The sequence below is a fragment of the Aspergillus melleus genome (genome assembly GCF_016097325.1).
Source record: "Aspergillus melleus strain CBS 546.65 chromosome Unknown contig4, whole genome shotgun sequence".
NCBI lineage: Eukaryota > Fungi > Ascomycota > Eurotiomycetes > Eurotiales > Aspergillaceae > Aspergillus > Aspergillus melleus.
In genome coordinates this window covers 1,938,928-1,962,611 of record NW_025763373.1, presented here as the reverse complement: position 1 = coordinate 1,962,611, position 23,684 = coordinate 1,938,928, and the positions used below count along the sequence as shown (strand labels likewise).

The window sequence follows — 23,684 nt, the reverse complement described above, 5'->3', positions numbered from 1 at the left end:
GTGTTCAATAGCGCTTGTCTTTCATCTGAAAAGCAATTCACCGTCCCTGCGCCATTTGCCCTATCTAGTCGCATTCCACGCCATGAACTAGAGGTCGATCATAGCACCCTCCCGGCTTCTTTTTTTCCTTTTATTTTCTTGGTTCCTCTAGACTACACAAAATATACAGGCTTTGGAAAATGAGTGCAATCTTTAGGAAGATCCAAGGTTCGTTGTCAATAAGGAAAATGATTTTCAATTCCTCATAGACGTTCAGAAATTAATGGCTCCTCTGAATCTAGCGATCCAAGACTCGCTTTCCGACGATGTGCTCCTACCCCTCAAGAGCTACAAGTACTCGAGTGTGGACAAGTCATTTATATCGAGATATATATTGAAGCATTATGTGCGATCCCTTTGCACCATCGCTAGTACCCTGCCGTCTCTGACAATCAACCCATGGCAATAGTGGAATGCGTTTGTTGAGGTCTTACCACTATGGTTGGCTCCTAATATGGTGACGCTTCTGGGCTTCATGTTCATCGTGGGCAACGTGATGCTCATTGAGATATATATGCCTGACCTCATTGGACCGGTAAGGGCTATTGTCCGATTGCTTTTGGTTTTTCTTCACTGAGACGCTTTCTTGAAGGGACCCTCTTGGTTATACTACAGTTTCGCTTTTGGCATGTGGATGTAAGAAGATCGCACAACCCACGGTATACCACTTGGGCTTAACGATGATCTAGGTATTCGACTCTAGACAATGTCGATGGCAAGCAGGCACGGAGAACTGGAACCTCCAGCGGACTTGGGGAGCTTTTTGAGTTAGTACTGGTGTCCAAATCTGATCGGAAAACGTGCTGATGATTTGCAGTCATGGAATTGATTCATTGAACTGCACCCTTGCCAGTCTTCTGGAGACTGCGGCGATGGGTCTCGGCTCCACCCAACTCGGTGCATACACAGCTATCGTCCCATGCCTTGCTATGTATTTTTCAACCTGGGAGACCTACCACACGCATACGCTCTATCTTGGGTACTTTAACGGTCCCACGGAGGGCTTGTTGGTTGCCATTGGGTTAATGATTGCTTCCGGCTATTATGGGCCTCAGATTTGGTCCCGACCCATCGTTGAATTCTTGAATTATCCTCAAATCTTTGGAAACAACTCTGTGAAGGATATTTGGATCCCGTTCCTCCTCCTTTCGTTCTTCGTGGGCCACTTGCCGGGATGCGTTTACAACGTCATTGTTGCCCGGAGGCAGCAAAACCTTCCTCTAACCCCGATTTTCAAGGAATGGGTCCCGATGATCGTCTTTACCGGCTGCAACCTGGCCTGGCTTCTTTCACCCTACTCGATTATTCTGGCCGATGATCGACTGGTTCTGTACTGCTGGACGATCTCTTTTGTTTTCGGTCGGATGACCACCAAGATCATCCTTGCCCATCTCCTCAGACAGCCGTTCCCCCACTGGACTGTGCTACAGATTCCTCTTGTCGTTGGCTCCGTGCTAGTCAACCTCCCCCAACTTGGTTTGCCCGGAATCAGCGGGTGGGTGGAACTCTTGTACCTTCGGCTTTATCTCGTCGTTGCATTTGTCGCCTACATGCACTGGGCATTCCTGGTGATCAACCGGATCACCACCTTTTTGGGAATCAACTGCCTCACCATTCGGAAGGACAAGTCTACGGCCAGGGATCGGGCTTACCGCGAGTTTGGCGAGGGAGCTCAGGAGGACTCGAACGGCGATCCCAACAAGGGAGCTCTCAAAAGCCATTGACTAGGTTCCCTTGCGATACCCAGAAAGTGGTATACATTGAAGTACCCTCTTCTCTCTGCAGGTCAATCCAACGTCCACTACGAAGGAATCTCATCCTCTGCGGTGAATTCCTTGCGGTCTAACTGACACCACTTCGGTGCCAGTATACCCCATTCTTTCTCGGGGTATCTATGTTTCTGTCAATATTATGTTTCTAATGCCCCCTTTGAATATGCCGCCACTGCATGGACTCTGATGAACTTAATGACTTCTGTTGATGGTCGATGCAAAGGTTCCCCCTGGTGAACCTTTTTATTCTATCTCTTTTTGTGCCGTATATAGATGCATTGGTATGCTATTATATCAATATGAATAGATATGTATTTAATCTTTGTGAGCGAGGAAGTCTACTACAATGCGGTCTATTGTTTCCGAGTATAGGTTTAAGCGATGCTAAGCCTCCTTCAGCGTAGTTAGTCTGCCTGATCGGCATCGGCGGCGACGGTCTTTGCGCTTGGCTCGAGGCGAGGATTCTGCGCATGACCCTCGCAAGTCAGTGTAACGCGGCTTATCGGATATCTGACCGGTGAACCGGCGAACGGGGAAGAAGTCCGATAACTAAACATGCGATAAGAACTACGTAGGACTGATCTGACCGATAAGGCAGGCACGGGACATTTGGGCCTGTTGAGCTGCTCGATCTATAAAAAACCCTTGCTGAGCCAGTTTGAGCGGGGAACACAAACCCCTCTTTCTTCATCATACCCCTTTCCAGAATCCTGGTTTGAACCCAACACAAAATGGGCGTTTCCGACGAGATTGCGACTCCCGTCGCAAGATCCCTTGACAATAATGGCTCCGATATCATCCAGGTCCAGGATGCCGACGAATTGCGATTGGCCCAAATGGGTGCGTTTCACCAAGCCAAAGCTTCTACTATGCGACGGGGGGTGATGCTGATTGACAACTATTGGTCCATTCATCAGGGCATAAACAGGAATTGAAACGACATTTCTCTGTGTGGAGCTTGATCGGTCTGGCTGCGAACTGTACTATATCTTGGACTGGTGAGTTGATCACTCAAAGGGTTCAAGGTGTCGATGAATCTAACGTCTCAAGGTCTCGGGCTCGGGCTTATTACATCCATCAATGCGGGCGGTCCTGGTGCTTGTAAAGTTGACGCCTACATAACACAAGACAGTTCATGCGTTGACTGATTCAGTGATTTACGGGTTCATTCTGGTTTTCATCCTTCAGTGCTTCCTGGGCGCCTCCCTTGCAGAATTCGTCTCGGCATATCCTGTTGAGGGTGGGATGTATCACTGGATTGCTGCAATTGCTCCCAAGCGTTACAATAGCCTTCTGAGCTTCGCAACTGGCTGGAGCACAGTGTTCGGATGTACGTAACTGGCGGTTTCTGACTGCCCGTTGCATTTTGGGAGCTAATTGAATTAGGGATCTTCACAACGGCTTCAACAAACCTTATCTATGCTTCTACCTTTATGGCGCTGATCGCGCTATACAAGACGGACATGGTGCTTCAGCCCTGGATGACGTTTGTAGCTTATCAGGGTCTAAACATCCTCACTTCAAGCGTTGTCATGTTTGGCAATCGCTACATCCCTATCATAAACAAGTTTTCATGTAAGTCGAATATCGACCAATGCGTTAAGCAAAGGGATCACGAGCTAAACGGTCGAAGTGGTTTATCTCCAGCTCGCATGGTTTGTCACCATGGTCACGGTGGCCGCAGCGGCCCCAACTCATAACGATGAGAAATTTGTTTTTCGAACCTGGATGAACAATACTGGCTGGGACAATAATGTTATATGCTTCATTACTGGTCTTGTGAATCCGCTGTATGCCCTCGGTGGACTGGATGGAATCACTGTATGTTTTTTCAATGTTTGCGGGTATCTTTTTACTGATACCAATTCCAGCATATCACCGAAGAGATGCCAAATGTAAGTGATACTAGTGTTTATCTTCTGGGTGTACGAATATGGTGAGGGCTGCATATGATGATCAGAATGTATGGCTTCAACTATATGAGATGATCATCTAGGTGGCTATTGAGGGAGAAGAGCTCTTACTAGGTGCTTCATGCATCGAAGGATCAACAAAGCGAACACTTAGCAGATCTTCTCAGGCATCTATACACCAACATATCCTGCAGTTCTTCTCAGCTAACACCTTTACATAGCCAGGGAAAAATGCCCCTTTGGCCCTAGGTAAGTCTTCTCTGACATACTTTTGATCGAGCCATGACTTAGCTTACATTTGGAATTAGCCTGCACTCTGATCATCGCTTTTGTTACTGGTCTGTCTTATATGCTTAGCCTCATGTTCTCCGTGCAAGACTATGGAAGTTTGGCAGATACACCAACCGGTCTACCGTTGGCAGAAATCTTTCGTCAAGCAACTCAAACACGTGGTGGTGCATTCGGCCTTGTTTTCCTAGTATGGGTGGCTTTGGGGCCATGCATGCTTGGAGCTCAGCTCAGTAAGTAAACTAAATCAATTACTGTCACACATTCAGCTAATCTCGCCACAGGCACAGGAAGAATGTTTTGGGCATTTGCTCGAGATGGCGGCCTTCCCTTTTCAGGGGTGTAAGTAGCACTCGAATCTAATTTCTATAAATTCAACTAACTCTCTTAGTTGGTCCAAGGTTCATCCGCGATTGGGCTCTCCGTTCAACGCACAGCTGTGTGTTACTGTCATTGTGGCACTTCTAGGGTGTATCTACCTAGGTTCGAGTACAGCCTTCAATGCGATGATGAGTTCCGCTGTGTGAGTTTTTCCACTTATCTCTCTTTCGACGGGAGACTTTCAAAGCTGACCGAGTTATTATTAGAACCATTAATAACATCGCATATCTGGTTCCAATCCTGACGAATGTACTCCTTGGCCGCAAGACGATGCACAGAGGCCCTTTTTTCTTGGGTTCTATTGGCGGTATGACGGTCAACATTGTAACGATTGCGTGGCTGGTGTTTGCAATCGTTTTCTTTTCGTTCCCATTCTATATGCCAGTGACAGGTATGTTTCTTTCCCATCATTGGACGCCATCCTTTCACAGTAGTCCAGGATCTAATACTGCTCACAGCATCTAACATGAACTACACTTGTGCATGTGTCGGGGGGTTCCTGGTCATTGAGTTGGCATGGTGGCTCGTCGCTGGAAGGAAATACTCCAAGAATATGCAAAAGGCAAAGGAAGAGGAACAGAATGCTGCTCGAGCTGTGATTGTCAACCCAGAAGACAAGACTTAAGATGTAGTTGGTACCCTGTGTGGTTGATCATATGAATGGGCCAATATCTCTGCGCTCCAATTGGTCTATGCCTGAGGTTCTATGCTTGACTGTCCGAAAACTTATGATGTGGTACTTCGTTCAATCTTTCCTCCTCGTTGCAATTGTAGGTAAGCTTTTTGGATGCCGGAGGTGCCAGCTTCCAAGCATCTCGCCGGCTACTTGACCCGGTAACCACCTAGCACCTTAAACATCTACGACAATCCCGCTACTGCACTGAAGATATCATTATTTCCAATGTAAAATGATAAAACTAAGCAGATCAACTGCCTTTCTCAGTGATATATAATGGCTATATAGGCCTGTGCAAGAAAATGGAAACAAAAAAAATCAAATCGTTGCTCCAAAGGCTCCAACGCAGCATTATACATAGACATAACATCATAGGGGTAAAATCACAGCAACAATGATCTCACAGTTGATTATCAACACATCCTACCGAAGAGGAAGTCCTTGACGATCGGCGAGCTAGAGAATTCGGGGTTCAATAGGATACAACTATAGTGGAAGCAAAAGGGTTAGAGACGCGATGGTGTGTGGGTTCGGAGGTCGATATGTATGCTCACTTCAAGAAATATTCTAATCCAACTCGCCTAGATTCGAGGAAGGAGGGACGGAATTTGTCTAGGGAGGTAGGTTAGAGGTGTTTTGTAATTGGGGTTGGGGTATGCGGTTCGGGACGCACAGAGGACGCTCTTCGGGGGGAGAGCTGGGAGGGCGTTCTTTGCATGTGGAAATGAGGCGACGAGTTGTTTTCGTAGGTCGTCGAATTCGGAGTATCTAATGTGAGACAACGAGGTCAATCGAGGTCCAGATCGGTGAGGGGATGGTGTGGCTGGGATATTTTAGATGTATACATACCTCATACGGATAGTGATGGGACCACCCTGCCAATGTAAGTTAGCAATCTATCCTGGAACAGTGAAGTTCATGCTTCAGGTCGGAGCTAGGGACCGTTGTACCTCCAGTGTCTGGACGGTGCAATTCCAGACCACATAGGACCCAATGCCAGTTTTGCCTTGTACCACGACATAATCGTTAACCGATACGCTTCGAGCCCATAGGCCGCGACTCGTCTCCGAATTTGGATCCTCCGTATGGTCTTCTAGCGTGATGGCTGGAAACCGATCGAGCGATGCTTGGGATGCACGGGACGCATTGCGATGGTGAGTCCAGTATGGCGGAACTATACCGGAGACGGGGCGATCTTTGGGCGAGGCGTGAGGCGAATTGTTGCGGGCCTGGGGCAGAAATGACCCATTGCTGGCGCTGGCTCCATCCGAGGACGATGCGGCGGCTGTCGGGGAATCGGGACGAGGGTTCGAGGGAGAGGATCGGGAGGGGGAGGATGTCCGAGGCACCAGACCAGACTCCTCATTCGCTGGCTCCATCCATTTAGATCTCCGAGGGGGGACAATTGACGAAGGGAGTGGTCGATTCCTGGCGGTCACTAAGAATAAGTTTAGATGCAACCAGCCTCGTTGAATCGAGGGGGTATGTGCGAGAACCCGTGGCGGGGAAGAAACCCAATGAGGAGTGATAAAAATAAAAAGTACAGACACCAAACGGAATAAGAGAAAGAAAAGAAAAGAAAAGAGGCAAGGGTAGAAGGTGGCGTTTGATATCACTCACGTCGTAGTAACTAGTTGAAGCTTACTAGGGGTTTGTGTCAGCAGGCCGGATTTGGACCGCTTTGACAGGTGGAAAGTGCGGGGGCAAAAAGAGGAGAAAGCGAGCAGGAAAGAAAGAAAAGACCCGGGAGGACAATTGATAAGATCGGAGGTTTCAGATGAGGAGGGATGCCGGTACAAGGGTCAATGACAATCAACGCTTTGCCTCCTTCCGTCGTAGGAAATGATTATGTCTCCCAGCGGCCGAGAATCACGGGACTGCCAAGAGACCCCGGCCCCGACGGCAGCCACATGACCGCCGAAGGTCTGGGAGTACGAACGACAAGACAACCCCATCGTTTCTGACTAGGCTGTACTGAGTTCAAACTACAGACACTGCGTTGGCTGTCGTCGGTCGCTGCCGAATTTTTCAACATGATCATTGACTCACTGGGTTATCTGACCATCCTATCACTGAACGGCTCTCAAATTGGGCGATGATTTGGCCCGGTAAGCCAACGCTCTTCGGATCAGTCCATCCCATGCACTACGGCCTACAATGCAGACCTACGACCTAGCCGTGCTACCCTTTCTTGCTAGCGACATTACTAGGGTCCACGCTAGAAAAAGCCAAGCGTCTTTGGACCCAATCAGTCCGCCACAATCTCGGGTATTCCTCAACCCCAAGTGAGACATCCTGGGCCCGTCCTTGCCGGAGGAAAGCAGCCATCAATCACAATGCCTCCGACTTATCTGCCCGCTCGTCTGCTTCCAAGACATTGCAGGGCCATGTGAGGGTTGAATTCTGCTCCCAGAGGCCGGAAGAGGACGCGTAGTCGCCATCAAACTCCTAAAGATAGAACGGCCAGAGAGGGGGCAAAGGCAGTCATGTCACTCATGGGACGCTCCATGGCTCCATGCAGACCAGGGTATGCCTCCCGGCAAGCTGCCCCGGATCGACATGGCTCCTTTGTCTCATTTTTTTCTCCCTCTCTTTTCTTTCCCTTGCCCTCGGTCAAATTCGTTGCGTCTCTTGTTTTCTGTGCTGCAGCTCTAGCTGGTTTCATCACTTAACCCTTCGGGGTCCATTTTCTTGTGATGGCAAATGTGTATGTACTGAATTATGTATGTAATTAATGTGAAATGGGTCCATATTCTCCTCGTGTCGGTTAAGACGCCGTCCGACTTCTTAGTGGAAAATTCCAGACTAACGAGTCACTAAATTAACAGAACTCTACATGAAGCTCTAGGAGGACAAATGGTCTGGAGCTTAGGGAAGATAGCGCCGCCACCCCAACCTCGTTTGGGAGGGCCAAAGTAGTACGGTGTGATAGTCTGACTACATATATATGAGCCTGGCGGAACGGTTTTTATCACTAGTATGAATTCCCTTTTTTTTCTTCCATTCACCGGCCCCCTCTCTCAGTCCCTTTCGCAATCCCTTCTCTTTGATTTGCCTTGTCTTGTTTAAATCTCTCAATCCGCTCCAGTTTAGGCGTCAATAAAGCTCACTTATTGATTACCTGCAGTCGGGCCTTTTGCTCTTATCTCCTAATCCGGTTGGTATATCTGTGCGAGGCTCTCCTTTTGAGACCTGTCATTCTGCATTTTTTCAGGCTTACCATTTGGATCACGGACCAGACAGAACGCTATCTAGACCCCCTTCTTTCATCAGCATCATATACAAAATGCTTTTTCTACATTCTCTCGCTCTCCTTGCCTCTGTCGCGGGACTGGCCAGCGGCCAGACCATCGACCCGAGCACTGTCGATGAATCTACCAGAGGTATGTTTCTAGATGAAAGACCACATCTTCATCTCGCACTGTGCTCACAGTCTTGCGTGTGATAGATTATTGGTGCCAATCGCAGACCTCTGCCTGCCCGCTTCTTTGCCTCCAGATGCCTGGGGCATCCAACAAACCTAAGGACAACAGCTGTAGCGCGGTAAGACCTTGTTGCGTTCTATCCATTGAGTGCTCTCTTTCTGACAGTCTCCCGTCCAATACAGAAAACTTTGGACTACACTTGCATCTGCAGTAACGGCCAGTCGCCTAATGCCTCGGAATACTCGGAGACGATCCCCTACTTCATTTGCACTGAGCAGAACAACAAGTGTGTGAGTGCCTGCAGCAACAACGACGCTGAGTGCCAGTCAGATTGTCGCGACGATCACCCCTGTGGAGCTCAGAACCCCAAGCGCGTCAATACCACCACTGCCACCTCCACCGTCAGCACTCCCGCTGCTACCACCTCTCTGGCTCCTTTCACCGGAGAGGCAGATGCCAAGGGCCTTGCTCCCAGACAGTCGGTTGAGATGGGACATGTCTATGGTACCGTTGCAGTGGTCGGAGCTTTCCTCGCGGGCTTCGCTACCTTGCTCTAAGTGCGGTGTCAAGGTCAACTCTCTGCGTCTGGCTGTCGCGAGGCATTCCCCAGCTCAGAAATCATAGGACGGGCATCTCTGTTGTCCCGCTCCGCTCTGCGTTTCTTTCCGCTCATAGCATATTTGCCTGCAGTACTCTTGTCTTTTCAGCGTTGTATGGGGCGTTCTCATCTCTGCTTTCTATGGTTCATCGTCCACGCATGTCATAACGGTTCTGTCCCTAATAATATTTGCACTTCTTAATGTACCTGATTGAAGAATGGAATCTCAAAAGTCTCCCATGATTAGCTCGGAAGCGTGTTGTCGTGTTGCAAGTAACAATTAGTGAAACGATGTAGGGAAGGTGGTTTAACATTCAATAATAACGAAAGTGGATGATAGTGATAATCGGTGATGGACAGGGCCAAGGCGGTGTGTGGAGCGGTGAACGTCGGGGTAGCGATGGCTTGTTGATATCGAATCATGATGATCGATGATGGCTGTCCGATAGATCATCTCGCCCACTCCACCTCCGCTCTCCAAATCCGCCTCGCTTGCTACCACTGCTGGCCATCAACTTCTAGCCTTGACCAAAGGGCCTTCCGTGAAGTTTCTTCAAACTCAACGCGGCATTTTCCGTTCAAAATCGCCTCATCTTTCTTCATCTTGACGTGCCGCACACCCCTCCGCACTGTGAGGCTCGGAAGGCTCCAGCACCGTACCAACCGCCCGAGACCCAGCTCTCAGATAAACCCCAGGCACATTTCATTGTTTCTAGTTTTGGGAGCTGCATTACCGCGCTCACCGGTTCTACCAAAAGTGCACGTGCCAAACACTCTCAAGTAGTCGGAGATGGATTACATACCGCCGGACACCTTCGACGCTCCATCGTCGACCTTGATCCCGAGGCAAGTATCGGGCGTGGGAGCCGCAGACTTGGAGAGCTTGAATGGGAAAGCCGCTGCTATAGTTCCATTTGTGAAGGTCGATGGTATGTCTCCTGGAAACTTTTCAGCTGATGTGATGGAAATGCGGCTCTTGGGGTTTAATGGAATGGCTGCTGATCTTCTAGATCCACCCAAATTCGAACTGGAATCATACATCGCGAACTACACTGGTATGTCAGCATCTGCCCTAACTAAGTTCTCTGACTAATTCCTGTGCTCTATTAGGCCGGACCAGATTCAATCGCCTGTATCTAATAGGCACGTGTTCGACATACCTTTCCAGCGAAGCGCTTAAGACCGCGGTTGCCGAAGCCAAGTCGAACAAAGATGTCTCGAGATATGAATGGGCTGTGCGAGCGCTTGCTGAGGTTGCGCCGAATGAACCCGAGGCTGCTCTCGACAAGGAGTGGATGGACCGCATGAACAAGATTGTCAAGGCTGAGAGCGACCGATTAGAACACGAGCTTCGAGGCTACAAGAACAATTTGATCAAAGAGAGTATAAGGGTAAGCTGGCTTTGTCCTCCATTCTAGTACGATGTTGTCTGACAAAACTTCGTGTTGCAGATGGGAAATGAAGATCTCGGACAACACTACCATCAAATCGGCGACCTGGTGGCAGCATCCAAGGCTTATTCTCGCATGAGGGACTATTGCACCACCCCGAGTCACATCGCATCCATGCTGTTCAAGATCATCAATGTGGCCATCGAGCGAGGGGACTGGCTCAGCGTTCAGTCGAACGTCCAACGACTACGCAACCTTCAGTCCAAACCGGAAGAACAAGCCAAGAACCAGCCCAAGATGGCCGCCGCGCTGGGCCTATCCCAACTTCATTCCGGCTCCTACCTGGACGCCGCGAACAGCTTCCTCAGCACCCCGCCCACCCTCGGCGACTCGTACAACGAAACGCTCACCTCCAACGACGTCGCCGTCTACGGCGGCCTCTGCGCGCTCGCCTCCATGGACCGCCACGAGCTCCAGCGCCGCGTCCTCGACAACTCCGCTTTCCGCAACTTCCTCGAACTCGAACCCCACATCCGCCGCGCCATCTCGTTCTTCTGCACCTCCAAATTCCGCCCCTGTCTCGACATCCTCGAGTCCTACCGCGCCGACTACCTCTTGGACATCCACCTCCAGCGCCACGTCGACACCTTGTACACGCGCATCCGCACCAAGTCCATCCAGCAATACCTCGTCCCCTTCAGCCGCGTCACCCTCGACTCGATGGCTCGGATCTTCGCCCCGAACTCCGGCTCCGGCCAACCCCCCGCCATAGACCTTCACTCCCCCTTCGTCCAGGAACTGATCCGCCTCATCCAGGACGGCACTTTGGACACACGCATCGACCTGGAGAAAATGGTCCTGGTCTCCAACGAGGTCGACAAACGCACGGAAGTCCAAGAGGCTATCTTGAACAATCTCTCGGAGTTCACCCGCGAAGCGCACATCCGTCTATTACGGACGGAAATCATCCGCGCGGGCTTGGAGGTCCGGAATACCGACGACCGGTCGAAGACGGGGCCGCATGGTCACGGGCAAGGGGGGAAGGGGGCAAAAGGGGGCGCGGGGTTTCTTGAATTCTTTCATGGTGGTAAGTAAGCCATGAGCTGTCTGTCTTTAGGGAAGGTAGCGAGACATCATGAGATGAGACAACATGTGATGTGATGAGATGAGATGGGACAAGACCTAGAGATACGAACCGGAGCAATGACTACTAGTGGCTAGATAATGAGCGAAGGAAAGAAACAGAACCCCACTTGCTATCTACGACGATGCATGCATAGATACCAATTCAAGATGACTGCGCGCTAAATCTACTCAATTTCACCTCACTTCCCTTTCATATCTCAACCATGCCAAGATCCCTAGGTCTACGAGGGGTGGTCTTCTTATCGGATTTACTGAATTTAAAGCGTATTTTTCAAGTTACATCGATATTAGGTAGGCATGACCATTAATCCGAATGAACTGGTTTTCGAGCGTATTATTCACATTAAATCGGTATTAAACATAGCCATCAAAAGGGAATCATCTGCGTAAGTGCACTGAATGAGTGAGTGCATCGGGGAAGTCATCAGAAAGCATCACAGCGAGCTGAATTAATTACACGAGCAGATGTAGAAGAAAGAAAAACTCAGCCCATTATTCATCACAATAGTACCCAACCGAACCAATATAACCCCCAACCATCTACGCCATAGCCAACGCCAACGCCATCGCAGCACCGCCGGCAATCAAGCCCGCGTGACCGGTAGCCTGGGCCAGGGCAGCGTTGCTGCTATCCGTTGCGGAGGCATCGGCACCGGTGCCGGTAGCGCTGGCTGAGGCGCTGCCGGACGCGGTGGTCGACAGGGTGGACTTAGCCGTGGCGGTCGCGGAGGCGGAGCTAGCGGTCGCAGTGGCCTTGTTTGTGGCGCCGGTCTCGGTGGCGGTGATGGTGACGGGGAGGTAAGGCACGCTGGTGGTGGTCAGGGTCTCGGAGGTTGCTGTGGTGGTGGTCGCGTCGTGCATCTTGATATCACAGGTGATGACTGATTTGTTGCCGATCTGGCAGCCTCGGCTTTGGACGCTGTGGAGTGGAAGGTTAGCGGTTTGGTTTTCTTGGTTTATTTATCTTTGGGGGGGTGTAGGTGGGCTGGAGCAGTTATTGATAACTTACTAGTCCTCGTAGCTGTAGATCATACGGTGGGTGGAGGCACCTTGGGCGACAGTGTAGCCGTCCGGGGGAAGTCCGCAGTCATAATCATCAGTGCCAGGGGCACAGTAGAGAACGTAAGAGGTGACAGGGCCATCCTGTGGTAATGATGTTAGCTTTTTTTGGACATCAAATACGCATAGAATGGCTGGACGGGAGCTTACAACGCCGATGACCTTGCCGACGATGGGCTGGGGGTCAGCCTCCGGGAGAAAGATCGACACTACATCGTTGGCGACAACGGATGTGGCGGATGCCAGGAAGGCGAGAGTGAGCGACTGGAGATGCATAGTTGAAAGTATTCAAGTAAACGAATGTATGGGTGTGGATGCAAGAGCCGATCGTTGCGACTAAAGGAGAGACAAGTTGGGGGGAAAACAGCAGGCGGAGTTCGCAGAGGAAAACAGGGCTGCCAGTCCCTTAAGAAGAATAAGCCGGCCATGTCCATTTGGGAAATCTTGATAATCTCACTACGCCGGAGTAGGAAAATCGTCAGGAACGAGGGGAGGGTCGAAGTCTGATGATTGGGTCGGTGGCGGCAGCTAAGAAATAGTTCCTGACCAGTCGCGACTTGGGGCCTGCCTGGATTCTCTGGATTGCCTTCGAGTCGTTCTCCTTGTCGCCGCTTAAGCTTAGGGGCCGCCTCGGTGCCACTCCGTTTTTTGCTGAGGTTTTTATTTGCCCTTGCACTAAACAGTAAACATACTCCGTACATCAAGAATAGCGCTTCGCTTAAAACAAATTGTATGATAGAAGACCAGGGATATTGAATCTAAGCGCCACTTATCGGAACACGAGCCTTAGGACGGCTCACCAGTCCGCTCACCACTCCGGCCAGCAACAGAGCACCGTTGAATCCAGCCATGATGTAGAAAGGTGCGCCGGGGGAGACGGTGTCGAATAAGGTTCCACCCACTTTGGTCAGGAGCAAGATGCCCGCTCCGCCATACAAAGAGTAGACGCCGGCAATTGATCCTTTGAGGTGCGCCAGCGGCTGTCTCTTTGGAGTCTGACCCGCCGCGCCACCTAACAATGGTCGCTGTTCGTCGGAGTCAAGGTCTCGGCCAGTCTCCGCATGCGGGGGATTTCCTGAGTCATGGGCTTCAATGCGAGAATCATCGCTAACATTCAGGATGCCGCCACTGAGAACTGCCAAGCTGCAGACAATGGCACCGATCTGGCTGATTCCGAGCAGGGCCACCACCAGGAACACGCCTGCATTCCCATCGGGACCTTTAAATTGCGGGCTGGGCAGCAACCCGAATGCCGTATAGCCGATAACACCTGCGAGGCAGGCAAAAAGAAGAGGAAGATGATACCATCTTGACTTCTCGGACAAAAACCCGAACGCCGGCGCTGCGATCAACGCTATTAGCTGCGAGACGCCCGTCAGTATTGAGGCCAACACGTAGGCCTCGCGACACGATTCCTTGATCCCGCTAGGGCCGGTGTCATCGTTGCCGCCGCAAAGCCCGGATGCTCGGTAGTAATGGTTAACAAAAAGGGGGACGAATAATGAAATGCCCACAGACGACGCTCGGGCCACGAATCCCCCAAGATAGCCTATGAATATATCGCGTTGGCGGAAGCCCAATGTAATCGCTGCATTGAGCTGTCGTAGATAAGGGAGTCGTGATTTGCTGTACACGGGACAGGATGGGCCGCTGCACGTTGTCTCCGAGTCCTCCGAGTGTAGCGACCACAGCGAACTCCACGTCTTATCTTTCTCGCCGGGAAGATTCCGCAAGCCGATCCAACAGCAAGCACTCACCAACAGGGCCACGAGCGCAACTAGATAGTAGCTATACTGGATTGCTTCAGGCGGAGATAGCCCCCAGGTTTGGAAACGGGCTGGGAGCGGCAGGAAGGCCACGAGAGACACCAGGGCGCCGCATCCAGCACACATCCCCACAAATCCAGCCAGTCTGGATGACGGTGACCTTTTATCAGCCTTTGACCCGGCACCTTGAGAGGAAGGTGGATGAGCGGGATCATTCTGAGTTTCGACCGCATTGTTAGCCCGGGATGATGGAATTTCGTGTCCACGGGCCTTTCCGGTCACTGCAGGTAGAACGGCCGTCACCATGGTCGAGACTGCAGAGCCTCCTACACTGAACAGCAGTCTTCCCAGAAGCAGCTGGGGGTAGACATTCTTGGCCTGAACGAACAGGGCCAGGGCCAGGGCCACAATAGCATACCCAGCGACACAGACCTAAATTAAATTATCATCACTGAGCTATCAGGGAAACTTTGAACTTCCACATCATCCGATGCGAAGACGACACTTACATTGCGGACACCTATGCGATCCGACAGAGCTCCCCACAGGGGACAAGCGGCCAGCGCAAGTAGCTCATCGGCAAAACCCAGGGTTCCCACCGCATTGCCCTCTCCTTCATGTAGTCCTATCAGATCGGTCACAACAAATGATACAGAGGAATTGATAAAGACCAAGAAAGCAATGGAAAAGGGGCACACAGCAAGTAGATAGGTTAGTGTCTGAGTGCGACTGGCGGTAAACAAAGAGCCTTGTAACGCCATTGTATATAGATGATTAAATCCCGATCATATAACAATCATAGGTACCCCAATCCACTAGTCTCTTCTCTGTATAAAATTAGGGCATCAAAGAATCATGCATCCTGGAACAAGAGATGATGGACTGGCAAGGGAGGAGGAAGTGATCTTCCCCTCCAGTGATCCCCGATGTCACATGATTACGCGTCATGGCTGCTTGGGCCCGGCCAAGTTGTCACTGCATAAAGTTGCTGTGCACCATACGAACCCAATCAGGCTGGTTTGTTGGGATCTTTGGTTTCCTTCTGCTTATGGCCTTCTGGAATGTCTGTTTCATCGTGTAAGACCCGTTCACATTGTGCGGGTTCTGTCAGCAATGAAGTCATTCAGTCAACGAAACCTTCCAGGAATATATATGCAAGGTAGACCTGTTACAATGCCGATTGGTGACTACCTAACATTAGGTATGACTACTACTGCTACTTGCCCACCTTCCTCGCTCTCTTATCATATTACAAGCATTGCTAAGTTCAATTCACACATGTTCATCACCCATCATCGCCAATCCCCTATACATCAAGTCCAGAACGGAGATAAGTCACATGCTCCGGCAGACCCGCTGACGTAAGAAGGCAGCCAGACGGTAACAACCGGTACAATACATCCATACAGTACAGTATAGCTGTCCAGAAGACCTCCGTCCACTCCGCCGGACTTGCTGCGCTTCCCCCCTCTCTAGTTATCCCCATTGTTTCTTCCTCTCTGGCTCAGTCCTGCCAATGTCCTTCTGAGAGGTAGTTTACTGTCGATATCCCGTCCTCGTCGATGACCCCGGGCTTTTTGCCCACGTCTGTCTCCCTGTCGCCATGAGATTAGCCGCCTACGCCGGGGTAAGTAACTCGCTTGCACCTGCGTCGCGGATTCACTTCGTGCTGACCTCATTGCTTCACAGGCGTCTGTGGCCCTGGCCACGGGTGTTTTCTTGAAAGCGCTACACCAAAGGGCGAATTTCTACTCGGCCTGCGTGTATCTATCTCAGAGCAGCGCCAACCTTATGGTAAGTCCTTACCGCAGCGTGCGTGCCCTTGCGGAAGATGTCGGACTCACTCGCTCCCCCAGATCCTGACGAATTTATGTCTCTTGGCGGTGGGCTTTTTCCTCTTCTGGCTTCAGCGACTTCTGTACGGACCCCTACGACCGATCGAAACCGAGCAGCTATACGAGAAGGGATGGTTTGCCATCACGGAAACATGCCTTGCGATGACAATATTTCGGGGCGAGCTGGGTGGGTGGTTTCTGGTGATGTTTGTTTGCCTGCTCGTGGGCAAGGTTTGGGGATGGATCGGCGAAGGTCGCGTGGAATACTTGGAACAGCAGCCACCGGCTAATCCTCGCCTGTTCCATATCCGGATGGCTGCCTCGTTGCTCATCTCGGTCCTCTTCAGTGCCTTCATGCTGAGATATTGCATAACCACCGTCCTTGAGCAGGCGCGCCCGGATATGATGGTCATGTTCGGCTTTGAGTTTGCCATTCTCACGATTCTGTCCAGCTCCACCGCAGCTAGATACTCGATATCTCTGGTGGAGATTTACATTACCCACCAGCAGACGAAAGCAAAGCTCGAGGAGCGCCGTCAAGAGATCCGAGCGGCTAGAGAGGAGGCGATCCAGGAACATGCGCGCAGGGGTGAAACCGCGCCCCCCGCTGATCTTCCGGATGAGAACGACGTTAATGAGATGGAACTAGACGTTCCCGGCTGGGAGGAAAAGAGCCGATGGATCTTCTATCTGGATCTTGTCACCGATTTCTTGAAGTTGACCGTGTACCTGAGTTTCTTTGCCATCCTCTTCACCTTCTACGGATTGCCGATTCACATCTTGCGCGACGTCGTGGTTACCATTCGCTCTTTCGGCCGACGGATCATAGACTTCGTTCGTTTCCGAAATGCCACCCGTGACATGAACGAGAGATACCCCGACGCCACCGCCGAAGAAGTTGCAAGAGAGGAAGTTTGCATTATTTGTCGCGAGGAGATGACACATTGGCAACAGCCTGCTCACGGGCAGCCGCTGCGAGCGCGAGTTTCAGATCGTCTCCGGCCGAAAAAGCTTCCATGTGGCCACATCTTGCATTTTGCCTGTCTCCGAAGTTGGCTGGAAAGACAGCAAAACTGTCCTACGTGCCGTCGTCCGGTGATCGCACCTCCCCGCCCTCGCGGAGACGCAGGGAACGTGGCGAACAATGCACAGGGCAACGCGGGCGCTGGCGGCCAACAGAACTTCGCCGGTGGGAACCAAGCTCTCGGGAGGAACGCCGATGGTTTGCCCAGGGCCCGTGTATATCAGTTTGGACCCTTTCGGATTGGGTTCGGCGCCGGCCGAGGCGATCTTTTTCACAATCTCCAACAACAGATCCACCAAGGAAACGTTCCACCGCAACCAGCAAACAACGCCAACATCCCGGGCCCTCAACACATCGGCTTTGGGTTCGGGTTCGGGCGGCCTCAACAAGCTGAGGCGCACCCTCCTGCACCTAACGCTACTATTACCGGCGTTCCTGACATGCGGAATCAATTGCAGCAGATGGAGCAGCAGATCATGCAGGAAATTCATGACCTCCGTGTCACCGCAGACCAGCTCAGTGTAGTACGACAGTTACAGACAGAATTGCAGAGACTTCGAACTCTACAGAGCAACCCCACAGAACCTCTGACCAACGTATTCACCAACCCCTCGGTTCCTCCCACATCAACCGCACCGTCGTCGATCTTCGCACGCCACCATTACATCGCGGACAACCCTGTCCCGACTTTGGCTGCAGACGATTCTCAACTCCCGGAAGGACTTACCCTCCCACAGGGGTGGTCCCTTGTTCCTCTGCAATCCACGACACATGGGCCTCCAGGGGCCACCAGCTCGAGCGCAAGCCCGGCGGTTCCGGCGTTGACATCGCCAGCGCAGACGACGGATCATGCGTCCATGCCCCATGCTGCTACAGAAACTCATGTTGAGAACGAAGACCAGAACCATGGGGATACTACTGCGTCTGTGTCTGCTTCCCAAGGGTTACCGGACTGGGGACGTGACGGGGCCGAATCGCCCTCTCAGCAATGGACCGACGTGGCTTCGGAGACACAACCCGAGAAAGATGGATCGTCTTCCACACACGCTGAGGAGCGAGAGAACGAGGACGGTCAGTCGACGTCATCCAAGGGGAAGGCAAGAGCAGCGACTGTAGAAGATGCAGTGGACGATGAGAGCTGACGATTTTTCTTTTTGTTTGTCATTTATTGGGCCCCTACATTCCCCTTCTCTCTGGCTTGCCCTGGTGTAAAATCTCATTGGCGTTTATACTTCCTGCTCTGCCCTTTTGTTTTCTTTCTTTTTTTAGCGAGGCAGACCCATCATACCCGGGGTGTATGTTTTGACTGGTGCTGTGGCCATGTTAGCCATAGCCTGATTTGATGACGTTGGAAAATATTTCACTGGAAATTGAGAAGAAGAAGAAGTTTGTACATAGTGTAATGGCGAATTTGATGCGGTGATCTTGGCGTGAACTGAACTGAACCGATCCATCGATTGTAGGTCCGGAATCCGGTGATAGTTCCGACTTCCGAGACATTAAATAAGTACGGATAGTGGTGTTTCACGGTCAAAAAAGATCGACAGGTCGTGGTTGTCAAGGAATCGAATGCGACCGTAGGACGAGGGGTGATTTCATGACGGGGAATTTCTGAGGGTCTCGTCGTCATCCGCTGCTGACGCCAGCTCCGCCTCCGCCCGTCTTCCCGTCTCTCTTCATCTCCATCTCTTCTGCTACTTCGGTCGTGTGCGCGCTTCTCTTCCTTTCCTTCTTCCTCTTCTATTCTTTCCTTGACATCCTTTCCATTGCAATTTATTCATGCGCCCCTCCCTCCTACATCCCCTCCCTTACCCCCTCTGATGTCACACCCCGACATCGCACATGGTTGACAGAAAACGTAAGTCTGGTCCCCTGGCGGCGCTGATCGGTTCCAGGATGCTCTGCTGCAAGCCACGTTTCTTGTTGTCTCTCATCCATGCTCCGTTGACGCCTCCTTTCACCTCCACCCCCTTTCTCGTGATGATAAATGAGTGTCTCTTTAACACCCGGTCGCTAATCGCATGACTTGGCTCAATTGCTTTGCAGCAGACTCCCCTACCCTTTTGCGACGACTCTTTTCTTCTCCGCGGTAGCGCCGACAGACCCGATCTAATGCTTTCCACACGGCGGGCTATCCCGCTCCTTGGCCTGACCTTCTTCGTCTTCCTCCTATACTCGTTCACTAGCCTCTCACAATGGCGCCGGTTGCCGCAAACCGTTCGACTGGGCGATACCGCTGCGACACCCTCCCCGACCCCATTTGCTCGCTGGAACATTAGCGGAGTCGGATTTGACGAACGACCGGGCAGAGAGCCGTACGCTCCTCAACCGCAATACGTCCCTGGCAGGCCTAAGCCGCCCGGGTCGGACTACTCGAAAACGATCGTGGTCCCGCAGACCAGCGAAGAAGACACGACGTGGATGGAGTACGAGCTCCCCGGCTGGCAGTCCGCCGTTTACATGGTTGACGACCCCTCTGCGCCTCTGCACCCGCCCCGGAATAAAGGACACGAGGTGATGGTATACCTGAGCTTCATCATCGACCACTACGACCAGCTGCCCGACATCGTAGCTTTCATGCACTCTCACCAATTCGCATGGCACAATGACGAGATCTTTGGCGGGAATGCGGCCGAGATGCTGGACCGACTCAACCCCGCGCGAGTGGTCCGCGAAGGATACATGAACCTGCGCTGCACCTGGGCTCCCGGCTGTCCCGACTGGCTGCATCCCGGAACGGTGGAAGAGGACGAAACGAAGCAGGAAGAGACCATGCTCGCTCGATCTTGGGGAGAAATCTTCCCCGACGACCCCATCCCGGACGTCCTGGCGCAGCCATGTTGCGCTCAGTTTGCGGTCTCGCGCGAGCGAATCCTGTCCATACCTAAAGCGCGCTTCGTGTATTACCGCGACTGGATCCTTCGGACGGAATTGAGTGATTACATTTCCGGCCGTGTGTGGGAGTATTTGTGGCACGTGGTATTCACCGGACAGAACGTTGTCTGTCCCAAGGAGAACGTCTGCTACTGTGACGGGTATGGAGTCTGTTTTGGTGGCGAAGACGAGTACGACCAATTCCGCAGTGTTGGCCACGAGAAGCAAGACTTGGAGGAGCAGCTGAAACATTGGTATGGTCAAGCCGAAGTGATTGAGATTGCTCGGTTGCGAGGAAATCTGGGAGAGAACAGCCGACTCACGGTTCCCGAACCGGGCAAGGATCTTTCACTGCAGGATCAAATCTACGAAAAAGAAATATTACTGGATGACATCCTGTTCAATGCTACGGAACGGGGCAAGGATCCCCGAGCCAGAGCTAAGGAGGCAGGAAGACCTTGGAAGGAGGGAGATGGGTTCTAGATTGTCGTCCTCATCTCCATCTTCCGCAGATTTGGTCTTTCAAACACATTAGGCCTTCTTACGAGTGGCAGCCGGCCCTTGGTGTCTGGCAAACTCTGGGTATGAAAGTCTCCCGTCATAATCTTCTTGTCTATATTTGTGAGCTTCCTTTGGGCCGGTGCTCCTTTTCCTATCTTCATGATGGAAATCTAGCTTTGATCTATTGTCTTGTTTTCTTCCTCTGAGCGTTGAGGATTTTGTTTCCTAGGGGTTATGGGAGTTGGTTTCGCTTTGGTGGAGCATCAAAAATGTTGATATCTGGCGCAGTTAATGTTTGGCAGGCTCCAAACCTCAGGAGTTTACTAGGGTTTCTCAATTTGATGCAATTTATGGAGCAAGTAAAACAATCCATATTCGAATAAATGTACTCGTCTAGGATCTAGCTCTTACCAACTGTCAGGGCAACAACCATACCTGGTATACTAAACTCATTGTGACACTTCCGCTGCCCTCTATTGAAACCTCCCCTTCACAGCTTCGCACGAGTCAACTGACCCCCAGCAAGAACTCGTTCAATCACCTTCGCCACCGCAACGCACATCTCGTCTCCGAACCGGCCGCCCACAACTTGCACGCCCACAGGCATACCCTCGACAAGGTCGATATCATCTACCCGCACGCATGTCTAATCAGCCAAAGGAACCCCCAAACCCAACCAAAACAAGCAGAGAAACAGAAACACAGGAACAAACGGTGAGTAAAAGCAAAAAGGGGGAAGCTTACATTGTTCATTCGTAAACCTCTCACTTTCATTCCTCGGCACATGCGCCCTCCACTCCTCATCCGGCTGATCCTTCTCCCTAGACGCCCACGTCACAGGAACCGCCAGCGCCGCATAGCCCAGGAAATTCCATATACTCGTGTACCCGACGTATTGGCTTCCGCTAGTCCAGGTCCACGGCTTATAGCCTACCCAGGGGCTTGTGGGCATGATTAGGGCGTCGATTCCGCTGAGTGTCCATTGCGTGAGGTAGGTTGTTTCGTAGGCGTATTTGTCGGCGTGGAGCTGGGATTATCTGTCAGCTTGCTATTTCCCTCTTATCATTTGTTGCGAGCATGGAAAAGGGACAGGGAAGAGAGGACTCATACTTGATGTGTTTGCGACGTGGTCAGTAAGTCCGTCTCGTTCCCAACTAACATCCCAGGGATTAATGGCTCGCCGCTCAATTCTGTCTTCTTGCGACATCCCTCGCCGCCGTCGGAGAGGACGGCTTTCAGCCAGAGAGAGTAGGCGTGGCCGTGTGAGGATGCGTCCCATTCGATGACTGGACAGGCAGAAAGACAGGGACGGAATGTGTTAGTCTTCTATTTTTTGCGTGCAGGGGAGCATGGATTGTGTCTCGTCTCTCGTCTCGGTTTGCATACACACATGCATGCAAGCGGACAAGTGTGACAGGGTAGCAGGTAGGTACATACCTTCATGCCCTGCACCCCTCAACGCGTCCACAACCTCCCTCACTGCCCTCGCGACCGGGGGCTGAACCTTGACAACCCCGTCGTCGACCAGGAACCCGATCTTGAGACGTCTGTTCCCGACAGAGGCGAGATGAGAGCGCCACGGCACGGCGGCGACATGCGGATCTATCGTCCACGGCGAGACCGATGGTAGGGCTTCCATGTAGCGTTCGATGCTGGCTAGACTGTTTGTCATGGGACCGGCTACTGAACGCACGATATCTTGTCCGGGACTGGGTAGGGGGTGGATATGCATTAGCATCAACAATAAAAACAACCCTCATCGCCGTCCTCAAAGCCAAACCACCAACCGCCCCCAAAAGAAAAACCAAAAAAAGAAAAAAAAAGGAAAAGAAATACTTACTTCCCCCGCTCATACGGATGCCTCCCATGACTCGGCGAAAGCCCATACAACCCACATACCCCCGCCGGAATGCGAATCGAGCCACCCAAATCCGTCCCGATGCCCAACACGCTCCCCCTGGCGCCGACAAGCGAGGCCTCGCCACCTGAACTCCCGCCCGAGATGAGCCCGCGATGGAACGGGTGCACGCACTGTCCGAACACGTGGTTATACGAGTCGGACATCATCATTGACTGGGGGAGGTTTGTTTTCACGTAAAGCACCGCGCCAAGGCGGCGGAGGGTCGTTGCGACGGTTTTGTCGGTGGGGGAGGGTTGGGATGTTAGGCCGATCCAGCCTGGGGGTGATTTGATTAGTGGGTAAGTAGTTTGGTCGGAGGGGTGTGGGTTAGGTTGGTAGGGTTTTTGATAGCACTTCCCCTGCTAACTGGGTTTTGGGTAGGGAAAAGCCGAGGGAAGAAAGTGACGGAGGGAATGGGATAGATTGGAGTCTTACCAATGGAAGTATCAACGCCTTTGACGGAGAACAGGTCTTTAATAGAGACAGGTAACCCATGCAACGGACCTACAAGACATCCCGTGGTCGCGAGATATTCGTCTAACTGTTCAGCTGCCTTGAAAGCCTCTTCGAAAAAAATCTCCGTGCAGCAGGTAGTGAGCTGGTGTGCGAGGGCTGCTCGTTTAGCAAACGCCCTCGTTAAGTCCAGCGAGGAGAGCTCTCTGGAATGCAACTTTCGGAGCAGGACGTTGATGTCGGTTTCCTCTGTCAGGGCTAACTCGGCGGGGGTCAGGATCCGACGGATATATGTCAGTGCATTGGGTGCCGAGTCAATGGATGGGATGGGATCGAGGCGCCATTCCGGGGGGATGGAAGATAGTTGGTCGGCGCGTTTTTGCGCGGCGAGTTGCTCGTATATAGGTGCCATTTTGTGTTGGTTGATGATTGGGATCCTGAGGGAAGAAGAGGGAATGAAGGCTACGGTTCTAGGGGGTTATATAGCATTTACTGTGATGGGGAGATACTAATCTGATAGAGTTAGACATGATGATTGGCAGAGTTGGCATAACAAAGAAGTCCTTGGAAGTTCTCTGCTGGTGGATTAGTAGTTAGGGCTGCATATCTTGATTGCTTTCCTCTTCGGGAAAGGGTTCTATGC

At 51.7% G+C, this 23,684-nt stretch overlaps 10 protein-coding genes across 10 annotated transcripts; 6 read left to right on the top strand and 4 right to left on the bottom strand.

The window, feature by feature from the left end:
- Nucleotides 1–179: 179 nt before the first annotated feature.
- On the top strand, nucleotides 180–1,763 carry LDX57_007618 (sn-1,2-diacylglycerol cholinephosphotransferase; the record flags this gene model as incomplete). The annotated part of the gene is made up of 6 exons (XM_046089333.1): nucleotides 180–207; nucleotides 282–385; nucleotides 449–574; nucleotides 632–675; nucleotides 729–806; nucleotides 857–1,763. The coding sequence occupies 6 exons, from the start codon at nucleotides 180–182 to the stop codon at nucleotides 1,761–1,763; spliced, it is 1,287 nt and encodes a 428-aa protein (XP_045945303.1).
- A 377-nt stretch (nucleotides 1,764–2,140) lies between these two features.
- LDX57_007617 (putative choline transporter Hnm1) lies at nucleotides 2,141–5,212 on the top strand. The gene is made up of 10 exons (XM_046089332.1): nucleotides 2,141–2,912; nucleotides 2,965–3,386; nucleotides 3,445–3,632; nucleotides 3,683–3,706; nucleotides 3,946–3,973; nucleotides 4,033–4,245; nucleotides 4,297–4,354; nucleotides 4,404–4,535; nucleotides 4,600–4,784; nucleotides 4,852–5,212. Exons 2-10 carry the CDS (start codon nucleotides 3,245–3,247, stop codon nucleotides 5,016–5,018), a joined length of 1,137 nt encoding a protein of 378 aa, XP_045945302.1. The 5' UTR covers nucleotides 2,141–2,912; nucleotides 2,965–3,244; the 3' UTR covers nucleotides 5,019–5,212.
- Nucleotides 5,213–5,482: 270 nt separating this feature from the next.
- Nucleotides 5,483–6,448, bottom strand: LDX57_007616 (uncharacterized protein; the record flags this gene model as incomplete). The annotated part of the gene is made up of 5 exons (XM_046089331.1): nucleotides 5,483–5,555; nucleotides 5,624–5,681; nucleotides 5,743–5,837; nucleotides 5,919–5,944; nucleotides 6,020–6,448. 5 exons carry the CDS (start codon nucleotides 6,446–6,448, stop codon nucleotides 5,483–5,485), a joined length of 681 nt encoding a protein of 226 aa, XP_045945301.1.
- Nucleotides 6,449–8,355: 1,907 nt separating this feature from the next.
- Nucleotides 8,356–9,051, top strand: LDX57_007615 (uncharacterized protein; the record flags this gene model as incomplete). The annotated part of the gene is made up of 3 exons (XM_046089330.1): nucleotides 8,356–8,452; nucleotides 8,518–8,612; nucleotides 8,677–9,051. The coding sequence occupies 3 exons, from the start codon at nucleotides 8,356–8,358 to the stop codon at nucleotides 9,049–9,051; spliced, it is 567 nt and encodes a 188-aa protein (XP_045945300.1).
- Nucleotides 9,052–9,334: 283 nt separating this feature from the next.
- Nucleotides 9,335–11,578, top strand: LDX57_007614 (COP9 signalosome complex subunit 1; the record flags this gene model as incomplete). The annotated part of the gene is made up of 3 exons (XM_046089329.1): nucleotides 9,335–10,147; nucleotides 10,203–10,483; nucleotides 10,544–11,578. Exons 1-3 carry the CDS (start codon nucleotides 9,883–9,885, stop codon nucleotides 11,576–11,578), a joined length of 1,581 nt encoding a protein of 526 aa, XP_045945299.1. The 5' UTR covers nucleotides 9,335–9,882.
- A 591-nt stretch (nucleotides 11,579–12,169) lies between these two features.
- On the bottom strand, nucleotides 12,170–12,964 carry LDX57_007613 (putative GPI anchored glycoprotein; the record flags this gene model as incomplete). Its single annotated transcript, XM_046089328.1, has 3 exons — nucleotides 12,170–12,548; nucleotides 12,639–12,772; nucleotides 12,839–12,964. 3 exons carry the CDS (start codon nucleotides 12,962–12,964, stop codon nucleotides 12,170–12,172), a joined length of 639 nt encoding a protein of 212 aa, XP_045945298.1.
- A 482-nt stretch (nucleotides 12,965–13,446) lies between these two features.
- On the bottom strand, nucleotides 13,447–15,215 carry LDX57_007612 (putative MFS transporter; the record flags this gene model as incomplete). The annotated part of the gene is made up of 2 exons (XM_046089327.1): nucleotides 13,447–14,886; nucleotides 14,964–15,215. 2 exons carry the CDS (start codon nucleotides 15,213–15,215, stop codon nucleotides 13,447–13,449), a joined length of 1,692 nt encoding a protein of 563 aa, XP_045945297.1.
- Nucleotides 15,216–16,451: 1,236 nt separating this feature from the next.
- Nucleotides 16,452–18,455, top strand: hrdA (E3 ubiquitin-protein ligase HRD1; the record flags this gene model as incomplete). The annotated part of the gene is made up of 1 exon (XM_046089326.1): nucleotides 16,452–18,455. One exon carries the CDS (start codon nucleotides 16,452–16,454, stop codon nucleotides 18,453–18,455), a length of 2,004 nt encoding a protein of 667 aa, XP_045945296.1.
- Nucleotides 18,456–19,425: 970 nt separating this feature from the next.
- On the top strand, nucleotides 19,426–20,670 carry LDX57_007610 (DUF3431 domain-containing protein; the record flags this gene model as incomplete). Its single annotated transcript, XM_046089325.1, has 1 exon — nucleotides 19,426–20,670. One exon carries the CDS (start codon nucleotides 19,426–19,428, stop codon nucleotides 20,668–20,670), a length of 1,245 nt encoding a protein of 414 aa, XP_045945295.1.
- Nucleotides 20,671–21,072: 402 nt separating this feature from the next.
- On the bottom strand, nucleotides 21,073–23,453 carry LDX57_007609 (putative acetamidase; the record flags this gene model as incomplete). The annotated part of the gene is made up of 6 exons (XM_046089324.1): nucleotides 21,073–21,318; nucleotides 21,433–21,715; nucleotides 21,799–21,974; nucleotides 22,126–22,397; nucleotides 22,529–22,865; nucleotides 23,024–23,453. 6 exons carry the CDS (start codon nucleotides 23,451–23,453, stop codon nucleotides 21,179–21,181), a joined length of 1,638 nt encoding a protein of 545 aa, XP_045945294.1. The 3' UTR covers nucleotides 21,073–21,178.
- Nucleotides 23,454–23,684: the final 231 nt, after the last annotated feature.